This window comes from Eptesicus fuscus, chromosome 20 (genome assembly GCF_027574615.1).
Source record: "Eptesicus fuscus isolate TK198812 chromosome 20, DD_ASM_mEF_20220401, whole genome shotgun sequence".
Taxonomy (NCBI): Eukaryota; Metazoa; Chordata; class Mammalia; order Chiroptera; family Vespertilionidae; genus Eptesicus; species Eptesicus fuscus.
In genome coordinates, this window is record NC_072492.1 from 10,375,725 (window position 1) to 10,390,082 (window position 14,358).

The 14,358-nt window shown below is 52.3% G+C and overlaps 1 protein-coding gene and 2 non-coding genes across 3 annotated transcripts; 2 read left to right on the top strand and 1 right to left on the bottom strand.

Annotated features, from left to right (window-relative positions):
• Nucleotides 1–450: 450 nt before the first annotated feature.
• LOC114227089 (U4 spliceosomal RNA) lies at nt 451–591 on the bottom strand. Its single transcript, XR_003613184.2, has one exon. It is a non-coding gene; the product is annotated as a U4 spliceosomal RNA (small nuclear RNA).
• Nucleotides 592–4,942: 4,351 nt separating this feature from the next.
• On the top strand, nt 4,943–5,584 carry RNF222 (ring finger protein 222). Its single transcript, XM_008153592.3, has one exon. It carries the CDS (start codon nt 4,946–4,948, stop codon nt 5,582–5,584), a length of 639 nt encoding a protein of 212 aa, XP_008151814.2. The 5' UTR covers nt 4,943–4,945.
• Nucleotides 5,585–11,021: 5,437 nt separating this feature from the next.
• On the top strand, nt 11,022–11,181 carry LOC114227077 (U1 spliceosomal RNA). The gene has a single exon (XR_003613174.2). It is a non-coding gene; the product is annotated as a U1 spliceosomal RNA (small nuclear RNA).
• The last annotated feature ends 3,177 nt before the right edge of the window (nt 11,182–14,358 follow it).

Sequence of the window (14,358 nt, forward strand, 5' to 3'; positions counted from 1 at the left end):
CCTCTTCTTCCAAATTTTTCTCTATAAAAAGGATCATGTTATTATCATTTCTATAAATAGAATCATATTATGCAGACAGTTCTGAAACGTACTTCTTTTTCACATGACACCAGGGACTTCTTCCCATGCAGGTGTGCGTTTCTAATTCGTTGGTCTTACTCTGCCTCATTCTTTTTTCTTAATAATTTTGGGTTTGTTTGTTTGTTTGTTTTGTGGGTTTGTTTGTTTGTTTGTTTTGTGTGTAAAATATATTTTTATTGATTTTAAAGAGGAAGGGAGATGAAGAGAGAGATAGAAACATCAGTGATGAGAGAGAATCATTGATCAGCTGCCTCCTGCACACCCCACACTAGGATCGAGCCCGCAACCCAGGCATGTGCCTTGACTGGAATGCTCAACCATTGAGCCCACCGGTCGGGCTCTGCCTCATTCTTTTTCTTTTTTTTTCAGTCTCCATAGAGACCATCAAAAATTGCCAGTGCTGACTATATTCCAAGTCGTCATGGTGGAGTATTGGGAAAAGTTTTCAATTAGCAATAATTGCACCTTGGATAAACCTCATTGGCCACAGTACTGCTACTGTGCAAAGCTCTGCTTCATTCTTTATCTCAGTGGTATTTGGTCTTTTGGAACTCTGAGCCTCTTCGAGCATTTCATGAATGGCAATTACACATAGGCACATCACCCAAATATTTGTATACTAGGGGCCAAGTGCACGAATTCATGCACCTTGGAAAGGAACCGTGGGCTGCAAGGCTGTGGTGGGCCCAGGGGCAGGTCTCGGTCCATCCTCTGTGCCCCCATCTGGCCCCTCCCGTCGTGGCCCCTATCTTCTGGCATTGGGGCCAGCGCCAGCAGGGGGTGTGAGCAGGTGGGAGCGGCAGCTGCTGCCCCAATTGCCCCTCAGGAGCAGGGAGAGGTAGAGAAGCCCTCAGGGGTGATCAGAGTCCGTAGCCGCCACTTGCACCCACTGATGGCACCGAGTGATTGGACCGGCACCAGACACTGGCAGCAGGTGTGAGCGGCGGCTCCGGCGCCAGCAGCAAGTGCGAGTGCCAGGTGGGACCGCAGCACACCAGAGCAAAGAATTTTCAGTAACCACCAGAGGCTCGCCCTGATGACAGAGACCAGCGCCCCACCTTGGTCTGGCGCCCCCACTCACCTGCTCCACCATCCCACCACGGCCAACAGCTGCCATGTTCCACGCACGCCCCCTGGTGGTCAGCGCACATCATAGTGACCAGTTGTTTGGTTGGTTGGTTGTTCCACCGTTCGGTCTATTTGCATATTAGCCTTTTATTATATAGGATGACTTTGGGTATCATAGCCTTCCTGAGGTTGATCTGACCCCTTCACCCTGGGCATGGTGGGGGGTGGGGGGAGGACTGCTGAAATGAGTCCAGGAGAGTGGAAGATTGTGAACAAGACTGGCTTATTGTTGGGATGGGAAGACCCATCTGTGGGGAGCCTCAAAGGTCTTGGGTCTCTGCCTCCTGGGAGAGCCCCCGCCTGTCCGGAGCTCCCATCCCCAGCTCCTCCTCAACCAGGGGCTCCTCTCCTCGCAGCTCCTAGATCACGTGACTCCAGCAGCTGCCAACCCCCTGGGCAATGCCAAGAGCCTCCTGGCCTCAAACGGGTTGGGTGACATTCACTTCCTGGCGCTGTCCTCCCGGCCTGTCAGTCATCAGGAATGCCTCGGCGGCGGCGGCTGTCACAGTGACAGCAGCAGGGGGACGTGCTGCCAGCCCAGCACCTCTGGGCGCTGGATCTGCCCTGAAGAGGCCCCGGGCGGGCGGAGAGGTGGCTGCTGCTCCTCCTGGCCTCAGCCACAGTGAGTCTGGGGACCCAGTGGGGGGGAGGGGGGGGCGGGGGCAGGTGGGAACAGGATCCAGGCGGAGGTTGGCAAGGTTCCGGACTGAACTGGAGTGATGCAGGGTGTGGGAGTGTGTGTGTGTGTGTGTGTGTGTGTGTGTGTACAGTATCTTGGGATGAGAAGTGGTCATAGCTGAAACTCTAGGGCTCTGCCTCACAGGCTCACTGTCCAAGGTGGAGAGGAGGGGGTCCGGGGAGGATGACACCCCAACCAGTCCTCACAATGGGCGGCTGCTGTGGGTGAAGCTGGCCCCGGGGGCTTCATGAGGCCAGCTCCCCTGGGCCGGCCCTGTCCTCCCCTGCCTCCCAGGGCGCTGGAGTGGCAGCTCTGCTTAGAGTCCGTCGGAGAAGGGAAGTTTAGGCAGTCACCTTCCCACTGATGCGTCTTCATCTATTCGTTTTTTAAAACCACTTTACTGAGTGAGGTCTGATTGACATACAACAAAACTGTACATATCTACTGCATCCAACCGGATTGGGGAGCTCTTGCGAGGGGCTTTCATCCCTGGATACCTGTTAAATCAGTGTTTCTGTAGAGGTCTGAGGGCTGGGCCATCCTATTCTGCCATCTTGCTCCCGATTCTTCATCTACTCCCTGGACCACGGTCTGGAATGCCCCCACGGAGGCACGGAGGCCCTTGCTGGGGGCAGCAGTACCGCAGGGGCTGCCTACCCTGGGGCTGCCCTGGGCTGGCAGTGTGACTTGGAACAAGCTCCTGACCCTCAGCCTCGAGCCTCGTTCCCTCATCTGTGAAATGGAGATAATGCCTACCTCCCAGCGCCGTCAGGATCAAATGAGGAAGGAATGCAAAATGCCAAGCGCGTAACTCGTGTCAACAAACAGTCGCTGCTGTAATTATTTATTATTAGCTCCGCAGTGGGCCCACCTCGCCCGGGAGGCTCCCAGCCTCCCCTCCCGCAGGTGCCCGAAGCGCCGCTGGGAGAACGCCTGGCATTGCTGTCTGGCGAGCTTGTGCCAAACCAGAGCGTGTCCCTGCATCTCTCCTGCTGCCCTCTCCCCACCCGGCACCCAAGACATCCAGGCCCCTGAGAGGAACTCCGGGATCAAGTGCGAAGTGAAGTGAAGAGAAGGGGAGGGACCCAGGAGGGAGAGGCCGAGAGAGGCTGAGAAAGGAGGTGAGGAGGTGGGAGGCGGCGGCGTCCAGGCTGAACGGCACGCCTCTCCCGCAGCGCAGGCAGGAGGAAGGATGCCCAGAGAGGCCGTCGGTGAGAACGGGCTGTCCTTCGCATCCTGTGAATCCCTTTTACTTTTTCACAAACTCACACGGAAGAGCCTCTGATCCCAAGGAGGATAGTGCTTCCTGACACGGCTAATGGCCGGTTTGGTTCAGGGGTTAGAGCATCGGCCCTCAGGCTGAAGGGTCCCGGGTTCAATTCCAGTCAAGAGCATGTACCTCGGTTGCAGGCTCAATCTCTGGCAGCAGTTGTGGGAGGCAACCAATCAATGTCTCTCTCCCCCCCCCCTCCCATCCACTCTTTCTAAAAACAAACAAACAAACAAACAAAAACCCCACAAACTAAATTTAACTAACTAACTTCAGAAGTCCTGTCTTCTCCTAGCATTCTCTCGTTTTTCTGCTTTAATTCTCTTGCCTATCGTGATGCCTAACTCTGTTACCCAAACAACTTAAGCTATTGGGCATCATTCCTCCTTTTTAAAATTTTTTTTTCCAAGAAAATTCATAAATGTCCATTAGGCTCTAAAGTTTTACAGAGGACTTTCTTGGTCTCTGCTTATCTTCAGGGCCTGGCTCAACACCTAGCCAGCAGCAGGCGTTCCATAAGCATTTGTTGAGTAATTGGGTGGATGGATGGGGTCTAATGTCACTGACGAAAGGACAGACTGGTGCAGATAACAGGTGATCACGGTTCCCCTAACGAGGCTGTTCTGGGTGAGTTTAGACCACACAGTTGTGATACTGGGGACTTTTTTAAAAACGTATTTTTATTGATTTCAGAGAGGCAGGGGGAGAGAGAGAAAGATAGAAACATCAATGATGAGATAGAATCACTGATCTTCTGCACACCCCCTACTGGGGATCGAGCCCACAACCTGGGCATGTGCCCTGACCGGGAATTGAACCGTGACCTCCTGGTTCTTAGATCAACACTCAACCACTGAGCCACACCGGCCCACCCTGAGAACATTTTAAAACCCACATTGTAACTTCGTGGTGACCCCGTACCTTTGATGCGAAACCGTTCCATGCCACTTGGGCACTCATGTCCTTTCCCACCAGGCGTGGCTCCCGGGGCTCCTGGCCACCTTCACAAGACCAGACATACTCGCAGGACGGACCTCTGCCTTCGCTGAGGTGCATCCGAAGGCTCCGAGGCCGGCCTCCAGGGATCTGAAGAATGGCTGAGCTGTGGCAGGTGGAGGATGAGCCCACGGCTCCCTGACGTGACTGCGCAGAGCGCCAGCAGGCGTGCGGCTGTGTAAGTTCTGCGCTTTATTTGCAAAACAGCCGCACACAGCACAGAGGAATGCAGCCACGGGCTGGACACAGACCAGCGGACCCGGCAGCGCTGGGCAGGAGACTGAGGGGCAGCGGAGGCTTTTCTGGAAAAGCTCAGCCCCTCGGGGCACAGGCCCACCCTGGGGCCTGGACTGAGGCTGGGGGAGCAGCCACTCAGCCACCCGCCTCCCCTGGGACCTGGGCCTTCTGGCTTCACTTCCTGGGAGGAGCCAGGAAGAGGTGAGGTGACCTCACCATGTGTGCGTGTCATGTGAGAGGTGAGGGGCCAGGGAGGCTGCCCGCCTCCCTCCGGAGTCCAGGGTGGCTGGGCTGGGACCTCTCCTCATCGGCCCCCCAGCCCCCCTTCCAGAAGCGCCCCCTCGGCTCTTCCCAGGGGTCTTAGCTCTAGTTCTTGTTGGATTCAGGTAGGCCACTGAGGAGGAGCCCAGAAGAGGGGGGGAGGGGGGGGGAGGCAAGGAGAAAGGGAAGGGGGGGGAGCGGGAGGGGGTGAGGGAGGCGAGTGGAGGCGGGCAATGGCACTGACGCTCCGGGCTTTTCCCACCCGCAGCGGAGGCCCTGCCTCCCGGGCGGCCATGTCAGAAGGGGAGAGCAAGGACAGCTCGGGCAGCGAGTGCCCCGTGTGCTACGAGAAGTTCCGGGACCTGGAGGGCGCCAGCCGGACGCTGAGCTGTGGCCACGTGTTCTGCCATGACTGTCTGGTCAAGTACCTCCTCTCCACCCGCGTGGACGGGCAGGTCCAGCGGACCATCGTCTGCCCCATCTGCCGCTACGTCACCTTCCTCAGCAAGAAGAGCTCCCGCTGGCCCTCCATGCTGGACCGCAGCTCCCAGACCCTGGCCGTGCCCGCGGGCCTGCCCCCGGGGCCGCCCGCGGCCCACGCCCGGGGCCACACCGGCCCCACGGCCGCCGCCCAGCCCGTCTGGAGAGCCTCCCCGGGTCCGAGTCCCCAGCTGCCCTTGGACTTGCTGTCCAGCCTGCCCCGGGAGCCGCAGATCTTCATCATCAGCCGCCACGGGATGCCCCTGGGGGAGCAGGACAGCGTGCTGCCGCGGCGCAGCCTGGCCGAGCTCTCCGAGGCGGCCCCCGCGCCCAGCTCCACCCGCTCCTTCTGCTGCCGCTCCCGGGCCCTCCTGCTCATCACCCTCATCGCCGTGGTGGCGGTGGTCGCTGCCATCCTGCCCTGGGTGCTGCTGGTGAGGAAGCAGGCGTGAGTGGGGGCACCTGCTCCGGAAGCCGCCCCACCCCCACACCCCGGCTGGCCACGCCTGGGAGGGGCCGAGGGCCCAGTGCAGACGCAGTCCCTGCGGTGCTGCGGGCAGAGGGGAGACCTGGAGCAGAGAGAGGGCATGAGGATGGTGCTCCCTGGAAGTGTGGTGGCATCGCCTGGCCTCCAGCTCCTTGCTCCCAGGGGTTTCGGCGTGACAGGGAAGCTGGGCTGGTGACCTGGGAGGCCAGAGCTGAGCTGAGCACCTGAGCTCTGGACTGAAATGGAAACTGCAGGTTCGGGGCCAGGGTCAAAGGGCGATGGGAGCCTCCGCAGGTGCCTGCTCCCCCTCTAGGCTGGGCCTGAGCCAGGGGGGATGGGTGGCCAGCCCTGAGGTGCAGTTCTCACCTGCCAGGTGGGCTCCCTGGAGCCAGGTGACAAGGAATTCCGCTGGATGGGGGCCTGATGGCAGGACCCACCAGGCCAGAACTCCCACCCAGGATTCTCTGGTTTGTTCTCACAAACAGAAGGGGCCCAAAGCACACGTGCTCCCCAGAATCTCAGTGCCCACCCCTGACCCTCACAGCCGGACCGCTGTGCACCTTCCCACCCCCCACCCTCCCACCCCCAAATCGCCAGCCTGGAAGGTGACCTCCCCGAGGAAGTAGCTGATCTCAGAGGCTGGGGCCCAGGGCTTCCGGGGGAAGTAACAGACCAAGGTCTTCCTGGGAGCAGGGCCCAGATTGGGAAACAGGGGTTTGCTGACAGGGGCCGAGGCCAGCAGAACGGCCCACACACACAGCCGAGTGCTCCCCAAGCCTCCCAGGCCCAAGGAATGGTCCACATTTTGAGCCTTGGGTCGTCCAGGATGGACAGGAAGACAGGGAGTGCAGAAGCCTAATGGCCGAGACTTGAATCAACTACGAACTATGTGGGCAAATTAACCCCTGGGGCTCCCACCTCTCCCAGCCCAAGGCCTCCTCCTCATGAACCAGCCACTCATTAGAGGCCACACCAGCTGGGCCAGTTTGCGAGGTGGATTCCCAGGCTGGGCTGGGTAGGGAAGGGTGGGGAAGGAAGCAGACGTTGCTTGTCAGGGACACTACCCTCTGGACGAATCCTGAAACCCAGGTGCTGTCAGCCGCTGGGCAAGGCCTCGTCACCTGGGGACCACACCCTGGGCTGCCCTGGGGGATCCCTGATGAGGACCACTGGGGAGCAAGCCATTCGGGAACAACTCTTTTCTGTTTACTAAGGCCCATAAGTCATTGGGCCTTAGTCTTACATTAGTCTTAGGGCTAAAACAAAAACAACCTCCAGATACTTCCTCAAACTAGTGGTTGTTTGTATCCAGGTGTGCCAACAGCTGACCCCTGCTGAGCCCTCCACAACCTATACCTCTCTGGGCAGTCTGCTACCTGTGGGCAAAGAAATAGCACGCTGCCTCTTTCCTGGTTCCCCGGTTCCTGAAGTGGTGGTTCTCTGGGACACATCAGGAGCAGGACCCAAGCGATGGGGAACATTCGGGACACAGGGAGGGTTGACTTAAAGCACGTGTGGATTTCTTTTTTTATTATTATTATTGATTTTTTTACAGAGAGGAAGAGAGAGTTAGAAACATCGATGAGAGAGAAACATCAATCAGCTGCCTCCTGCACACTCCCCAATGGGTATGTGCCCGCAACCAAGGTACACGCCCCTGACCGGAATCGAACCCAGGACCCCTGCGTCCCCAGGCCGACACTCTATCCACTGAGCCAAACCGGTCAGGGCACGTGTGGACTTCTTTATGCTCTTTTCAAGGCCAGAGAAGAGCACACCGGTAGGTGCTATTGGGGGAATACAGTTGGATTCATGGGGGAAATATTTATTACAGGAATACAAACGTCAAATTTTAAAAAAGACTCTAACGAGTCTGTTTTAACCTCAGCCAGGCTGCTTTCAACATTGTCATGAGTTTCTGGGGACCTCATTTTAGATTCTGCTGTTTGTCAAAAATTAATTTCAAAATACCTGTAGTGTTTTCATACTACCCTGTCCAGCAGTGGCTTGTAGATGGCACTTCTCTTATGTTCAAAGAATGTCCAAAGCTATTTTTAAAATAAAGGTATCTATTTTCTCAAAGATTCCAGAGACACTGCAAATGCAGGTGGGACACTCCGAGCTTGAACTTTTAAGATCATTCACTCTGGGTGGAAAAGACAAAATCTGAAAACACACGTGCAAATGGCTCTTACACATTTATTCGGCCACACTTGTGAAGGAGATGCCAATTAAAATTCTCCCGGCATACCCGTCCTCACCTATTCGCTTGGCAAAGCCGGAAGTCTGAAAGCCCACTCCGCTGACCGCGCCGAGGAGCAGCAGCTGAGGTGGTGGGCATCCATACTGATAAAACCCCTAGGGTGGGGAGTCTGACATTATCCATCAAAATTTCCAGGTTGGCCCAGCAATTCCTGATCGAGAAATGTGTCCTACAGACATACGTGCATATACGGGGGGTGACATATGCACACTGTTCTGTGATTGCAGTGTCGGTCACAATAACACAGCACTGGGGAAGCCTCCGTGCCAGTCGATGGGACTGGCTGTAAAACTTAAAAAGAACAAGGGAGCCGTCTGTGAACGGACATGAAAAGCCTCCAGGATACAATGGCCGACGGGAAAAAGCCAGGTGTGGAACACTGGCATCAGGTACCACAGTGTGTGTAGGAAGTGGGGAAATGAGAATTTCCATTCCTACTTGCTGATTCATGCATAAGGAAATTAGGAAAATACACAAAAAACTATGTGATGAATGGTGGAAGGGTTAGAGGAAATGGTGAAATGAGAGGGGAAATTTATCCTTTAACACTTTCTGATTTTTGAACCAAGTAAACATATTACTTATTGGAAAATCCAATTGAAAAATTGTATTAGAAGCCACAGACATCTGCAGTGTACACACCCACGGCCTGGTGAGGAGCCGGCCCCAAGACTGAGAGCTGCCACACGGCTTGCGCTTCGGTTCCAGAGTGCGAGCTGCTGGCTCCGTGGGGCTGGTTTGTCTGGTTCGAGGTGTGACACCTTATGCTTACCAGGCACCCCAGGAACGAGGTAAAAAGTTGAATAGTCTCAGCATTCCTAAGTTCCTATGGATTTCTTTGGGCCCCATCATTTAATGTGCTTGTTTTTATTCTTCTCTACCCTTCCTCAAATAAAACCTTTTGCTTTAAGCAACCTCCCTGGGGTCAGGGAACTACAGGAAAATACCATTCGATGGAAAGACAGACAGATGGGCGGAGGCCTGCGGCTGAAGGTAGACTCTTCCTCTTCCCTGCCTCCCCTACACACACACACACACACACACACACCCCACAGCCACCTCCCATTTGATAAGGAGAAAATTCTGAGATGTCCTAAATTAAATTACAACAGGGTGGAAGGTAGAGACAAGAAGGGGTTGATCAGTTAACAACGGTAAGGCAAAGCAACAAGAACGCTTATATTCCTGAGTGCATGTTGGTGTTGGAACTTTGAATTAACCTCCAGGTGGCTATTTCTGCCGGCGCCGCTGCACCCAGGAGTCTCCATTCTTGCTCACACATGAACTTTTCAGACTGTTGCCCATCCTTCACCTTATTCCACCGATCTTATCTGTAGCCAATGTAAATTCTTTCAAACAACTTACATCTTTCTCCCCCCTACCTGATGTTTTATTTTTTAATACAATTTTCTTTATTAATTTTTCTATATATTTTTATTGATTTCAGAGAGGAAGAGAGAAGGAAAGATAGAAACAGCAGTGATGAGAATCACTGATTGGCTGCCTCCTGCACGCCCCACACTGGGGATGGAACCTGCAACCTGGGCATGAGCCCTGACTGGGAATCGAACCGTGGCCTCCTTGTTCATAGGTCGATGCTCAACCACAGAGCCACAGCGGCTGGGCCCTACCTGATGGATTGTGTTGTGTGTTTTTTTAAAATATATTTTTACTGATTTCAGAGAGGAACAAAGAGGGAGAGAGAGGTAGAAACATCAATGATGAGAATCATAGATCGGCTGCCCCCTAGGGATCCCACACTGGGGATCGAGCCCACTAACCAGGCATAGGCCCTGACTGGGAATAAAACTGTGATCTGGTTCATAGGTCTACGCTCAACCAGCCACTGAGCCATGCCAGCCGGGCCTCACCTGATGTTTTAAAAAAAGCATCAGCCCTGGCCGGTTTGGCTCAGTGGATAGAGCGTCGGCCTGCGGACCAAAGGGTCCCGTGTTCGAATCCGGTCAAGGGCACATACGTAGGTTGCAGGCTCCTCCCCGGCCCAGGCCCTGGTCAGGGCGCGTGCAGGAGGCAACCAATCAATGTATTTCTCTCTGTCTTTTCCTCTCTCTTCCACTCTCTCCAAAAATCAATGGAAAAATATCCTCGGATGAGGATTAACAACAACAACAACAACAACAAAGTCATCAACTCCAGGGCTGTGGACATGTGGGCTTTCCCACCTGGCACTGCTGCTGGTGGTTTAGACTTCATGCCCACAACCTGCTTTTTCTTGTTAGCAATGCCCCAATAAATTCCTTCTTAAAGACAAACAAAGAAGAAAACAACTTTCAGCGGTGCAAGTTAAAATTTCATAATAAACTTTACGCGGATATATACTTGCACAGTCTAGGACTGCCGAGTAAAGGAGCCATACATGGCTGGTGGGGTCTGGGCATGCACCTTAGAGACCTCTGCGCCTTCAAAGAGTCTTACGACCTCTCCCCTCGGTGACCTCTCCCCTGCCGATGACAGACAGCTCTGCTACTCTTTCCACTTCTCCCTCTCACCACCTCATCAGTCCAAATGTCCTTTTTGGGGAGGGGGCACAAAACAAGCAACCTTGCCCCATCCTCAAAGTCCTCACCTGCCTTGATCCCCTTCTAACCCAGTACAATTAACACAACTAATTCCCAGCACGAACTGTTTGCGGTTCCAGCAAGCAGTGCTGGTGCAGGCCCCCGGCCGGGCCTTTGCTCACGCAGCTCCCTCTCCCTGGAAAGCTCCAGAAACAGTCCCAGGGTTACCTGTGAAGACTCCCCAACCCCCTCGCTCAGTGAGAACCGACTGCATCCCATCATCTTCCCAGGATTCTTTATCACGTGCATTTGCGGCCAAGTCCATCTCCTCCTGGACAAGGTGCTCCTTAAGGAGAGGCTAAGTCCTCTCATCTTGGTAAGATCACACCAAAGCTTGGCATACAATTTAGGAAAGAATAAACGCTGGGTAAGTATTTGAAGAATGTATGAGTGGATGAATGAACAAACGAATGAAGGAACAAATACACGTGATGCTTTTGGTGTCTGGAAAAAGGGTTTAGTCCAGGGATGTAGGCTTGGAATCTGGATAATTCCTGCTTTGGTGTGCCTTGGAGCTTCATAAAGACCAGCTTCAACATGACCCAAAAGAGCCAGTTTCAATACTGACCTGGCAGGGGAGATACCATGATCAGAAGGTGGCTTTCCCAGGGCGAGGCTGATCCCTGGCACTCGCATGTGCTGACCCCTGCGGTTTCCCCAAATGTGGAAAACCCGACTGCATAATTCGTGGTGGTGGGGGACTGTGTTCGCTCTCCCCTATTTAAGAAAAATAAAAGAAGAAGAAGAAGAAAGAGCCAGTTTGAAAGGACCTTTCAGATTATGTAAGAGGAATGTACGGGAGAGGGAAAGAGTGGGCAGCCAGGCGAGGTGGCCAGAGGATCACGCAGGGGAGAGCCAAAACACCCCACAGACACTCGTGACGATAAGCAGACGCGATAACCAGGCCACCGGTAATCTGCGTCTGTGTGTACCATGTGTACCCCCGTCATCTTCCCGCTGTACAAAGCGGTTATGGTGTCCAAATGCTGGGCTGGAGGTTTAATTTTGATGACTCAGGGTTGGACGAAGGGGGGAGATAAGGGAGCCTGAGAGGGACAGATGACCTCCTGGGGCAGAAATGATGGGGTGCTGAAGGAACACAGAGGGCTTTGTGAGAAGGGAGGAAGATGATGGGGAGACCCGGAGAGGAGAGAGTTCAGGAAACTAGTAAGGACGATAAGAAGGGAAGGGGCCCTTCTTACAAACTGGTTTGGCTCAGTGACTAGAGCATCGGCCTGCGGACTGAAAGGTCCCAGGTTCAATTCCGGTCAAGGGCATGTACCTTGGTTGCGGGCACATCCCCAGTAGGAGGTGTGCAGGAGGCAGCTGATCGATGTTTCTAACTCTCTATCCCTCTCCCTTCCTCTCTGTGAAAAAAATCAATAAGATATATATTAAAAAAACAAACAAAACAACAAAAAAAGAAGAAGAAGAAGAGAAGGGGCGAGTCCGTGAAAACCAGGAAGGGAGCCCCCGTGGCTCTCAGCACCCAAATCGCACTCAGCTGGACCCAGAGCCCTGTGGCTTCCCCCTGAATGCCTCTCACCCCAGCGCCTGGCGCCGGAGACCATGTGTCATGCTGCCTCACACCTCCATGCCTCCCCTCAAGCCGGTCCCACTGTGCGTGGAGCTCATGTTACATTCTCCAAACCTCAGTCAAGGATGACCTCACCCCAGAAGCCTTCCCTGACCCCAACGCCCCCTTCCGACCCGAAGCACAAGCGCAGAAGCACCAAGGACACCCAGGGCCCCGGCGCTCAGCCTGCACTTCTCCTGGGATCCTGGGGTTGCTGATTTCATTGCTTGTCTCTCGGCTTAGACCTGAGCTTCCTGCAGGCAGACTCTTCGGCTAATGTCCTTGTGTAGCTCAGTGTCCAGGTCGAGGCTGACCCGTGAAAGATGCTCCATAAACATTTGTTGAAACGAATCGCAGAGTAACTCTCACTGAAATTTTGAATTATAAGTAAAATCTGCGACTATTCTAAATCATGTACACACATGTCCTTTACTGACTACTCTGGGCCCTCAAGTCTATGGCTCCTCACTCTTTGACTCACCTAATGGGTTCCCACAATTGGGACTATATATAGCTACCAGAAGGGGCTGGGTTTATCTATAACCCTGGGTTCTGTATAACCTTGCACAAGTTCCTCTCAGTTTTCTGTGGCTCAGTGTCCCCATCTGTAAAATGGGGACAACAATACCAGCATCACAAGGGTACTTAGTGTATTAAAGGATCTAAAAATGTAAAGGGAGTAAAAAAAATGGCCCCAGCACTCAGCAAGCTCGCTACGTCTTATGTAATAGGAAAAAATCCGCCTCCCCTCAGTGCAACACCTGTATTGTTCATTCAAAAGAATCCGAGCCCCTGCAGGTGCGCGGCGGGGCTGACGTTCGCTCGACACTGCAATTTGTTAGCCTCTAGGATAAGGTGACCAGACGTCCTGCTTTTGGCGGGACAGTCCCGATTTTTAACAATTTGTCCCGCGTCCCGCGGCGTTTTAAAAAAGTCCCGATTGTTGGAAAGAATGCACGACAAGCTAGGGAACGGCAGGAGAACGGGAAGGGAATAGACGGTTCTCGGCGGCCATGTGGCTATTTAGCCAGGATATGAGTTTTATATTATTTTTGTTAATTTTATAATGTTAAACTTTAATAATAACAAATAATTGTTGAGAACTGATTATCGAGAACTGCTTATCAAAGTTCGCATCGTTGATCAGTTGTTAGAATTCGACCACCATTGTTTGGACTTAATGAACAATGACATTTTTTGGGATTGGCAACGACAAAAACATTTTGTAACTGTCTCTCAGACGATACACATCGTACTGCGTGCTAGTAAGCTAGTTAAACAAGTGATGTCATTACAAATCAGCTATTCAGATAATTTAGGTAAGTAATTTATTATTTATTTCATAAATACATAAATTTTCTTGAATTTAGCAGACAGTACTCGTATTATTTATATTATATAGTGGCGGCAAAAAGTCTAGCGCCGGCCTTGAAAGTGACACTTACGACTTACGTTACGGCAAATTTAGAGGAAAAATAATACAAGTTAGTATTGTTATTATTTAGAAAGAAATATAGGATTAAAATAATTTTTAAAATATAGTTACTTTATAACAATCAAATTAATTTAATTTACAAACTAACAATAAAATATGTTCATGTAATTATGTACCTACTTACTGTGTTTTTATTTTATTTTTTATTTTTAAATAAATCTTTATTGTTCAGATTATTACAATTGTTTCTTTTTTCCCCCATATCTCCCCATCACCCGGTTCCCTCCCCCCCTGTTGTCCTTATCCATAGGTGTATGATTTTTGTCCTGTCTCTTCCCATAACCCCCACACAGACACCCCTTTCCCCCCTGAGAATTACTTACTGTGTTTTTAAGCAATATGTACATTATAATTTATAATATAATTCTAAATTATTTTTTTAGATTTTTAACATAATGAGTAAGAAAAGAGGATGCAAATTCAACGATGATCTAAGAAGTGAATTTCCTTTTATTAAAAAAAAACAAAAGCGATTACAATATAGACCACATTTTTAATCAAGAACCGCCCGCCCCCCCCCCCGCCCCTCCCTGGCCCAGAAACCGGTTTGGCTCAGTGGATAGAGCATTGGCCTGCGGACTGAAAGGTTCCGGGTTCAATTCCGGTCAAGGGCATGTACCTTGGTTGCGGGCACATCCCCAGTAGGGGGTGTACAGGAGGCAGCTGATCGATGTTTCTCTCTCATCGATGTTTCTAACTCTCTCTCCCTCTCCCTTTCTCTCTGTAAAAAATCAATAAAATATATATATATATTTTTAAAAAGACACCACCACCCCCACCGTCAATGGTGTCCCGCTTTACCAATGTTAAAGAGCGCACCCCTGGG

Bases quoted from the DNA above. Each gene is read 5' to 3' on its own strand.
- RNF222 (XM_008153592.3), top strand. From the start codon at position 4,946: ATGTCAGAAGGGGAGAGCAAGGACAGCTCGGGCAGCGAGTGCCCCGTG.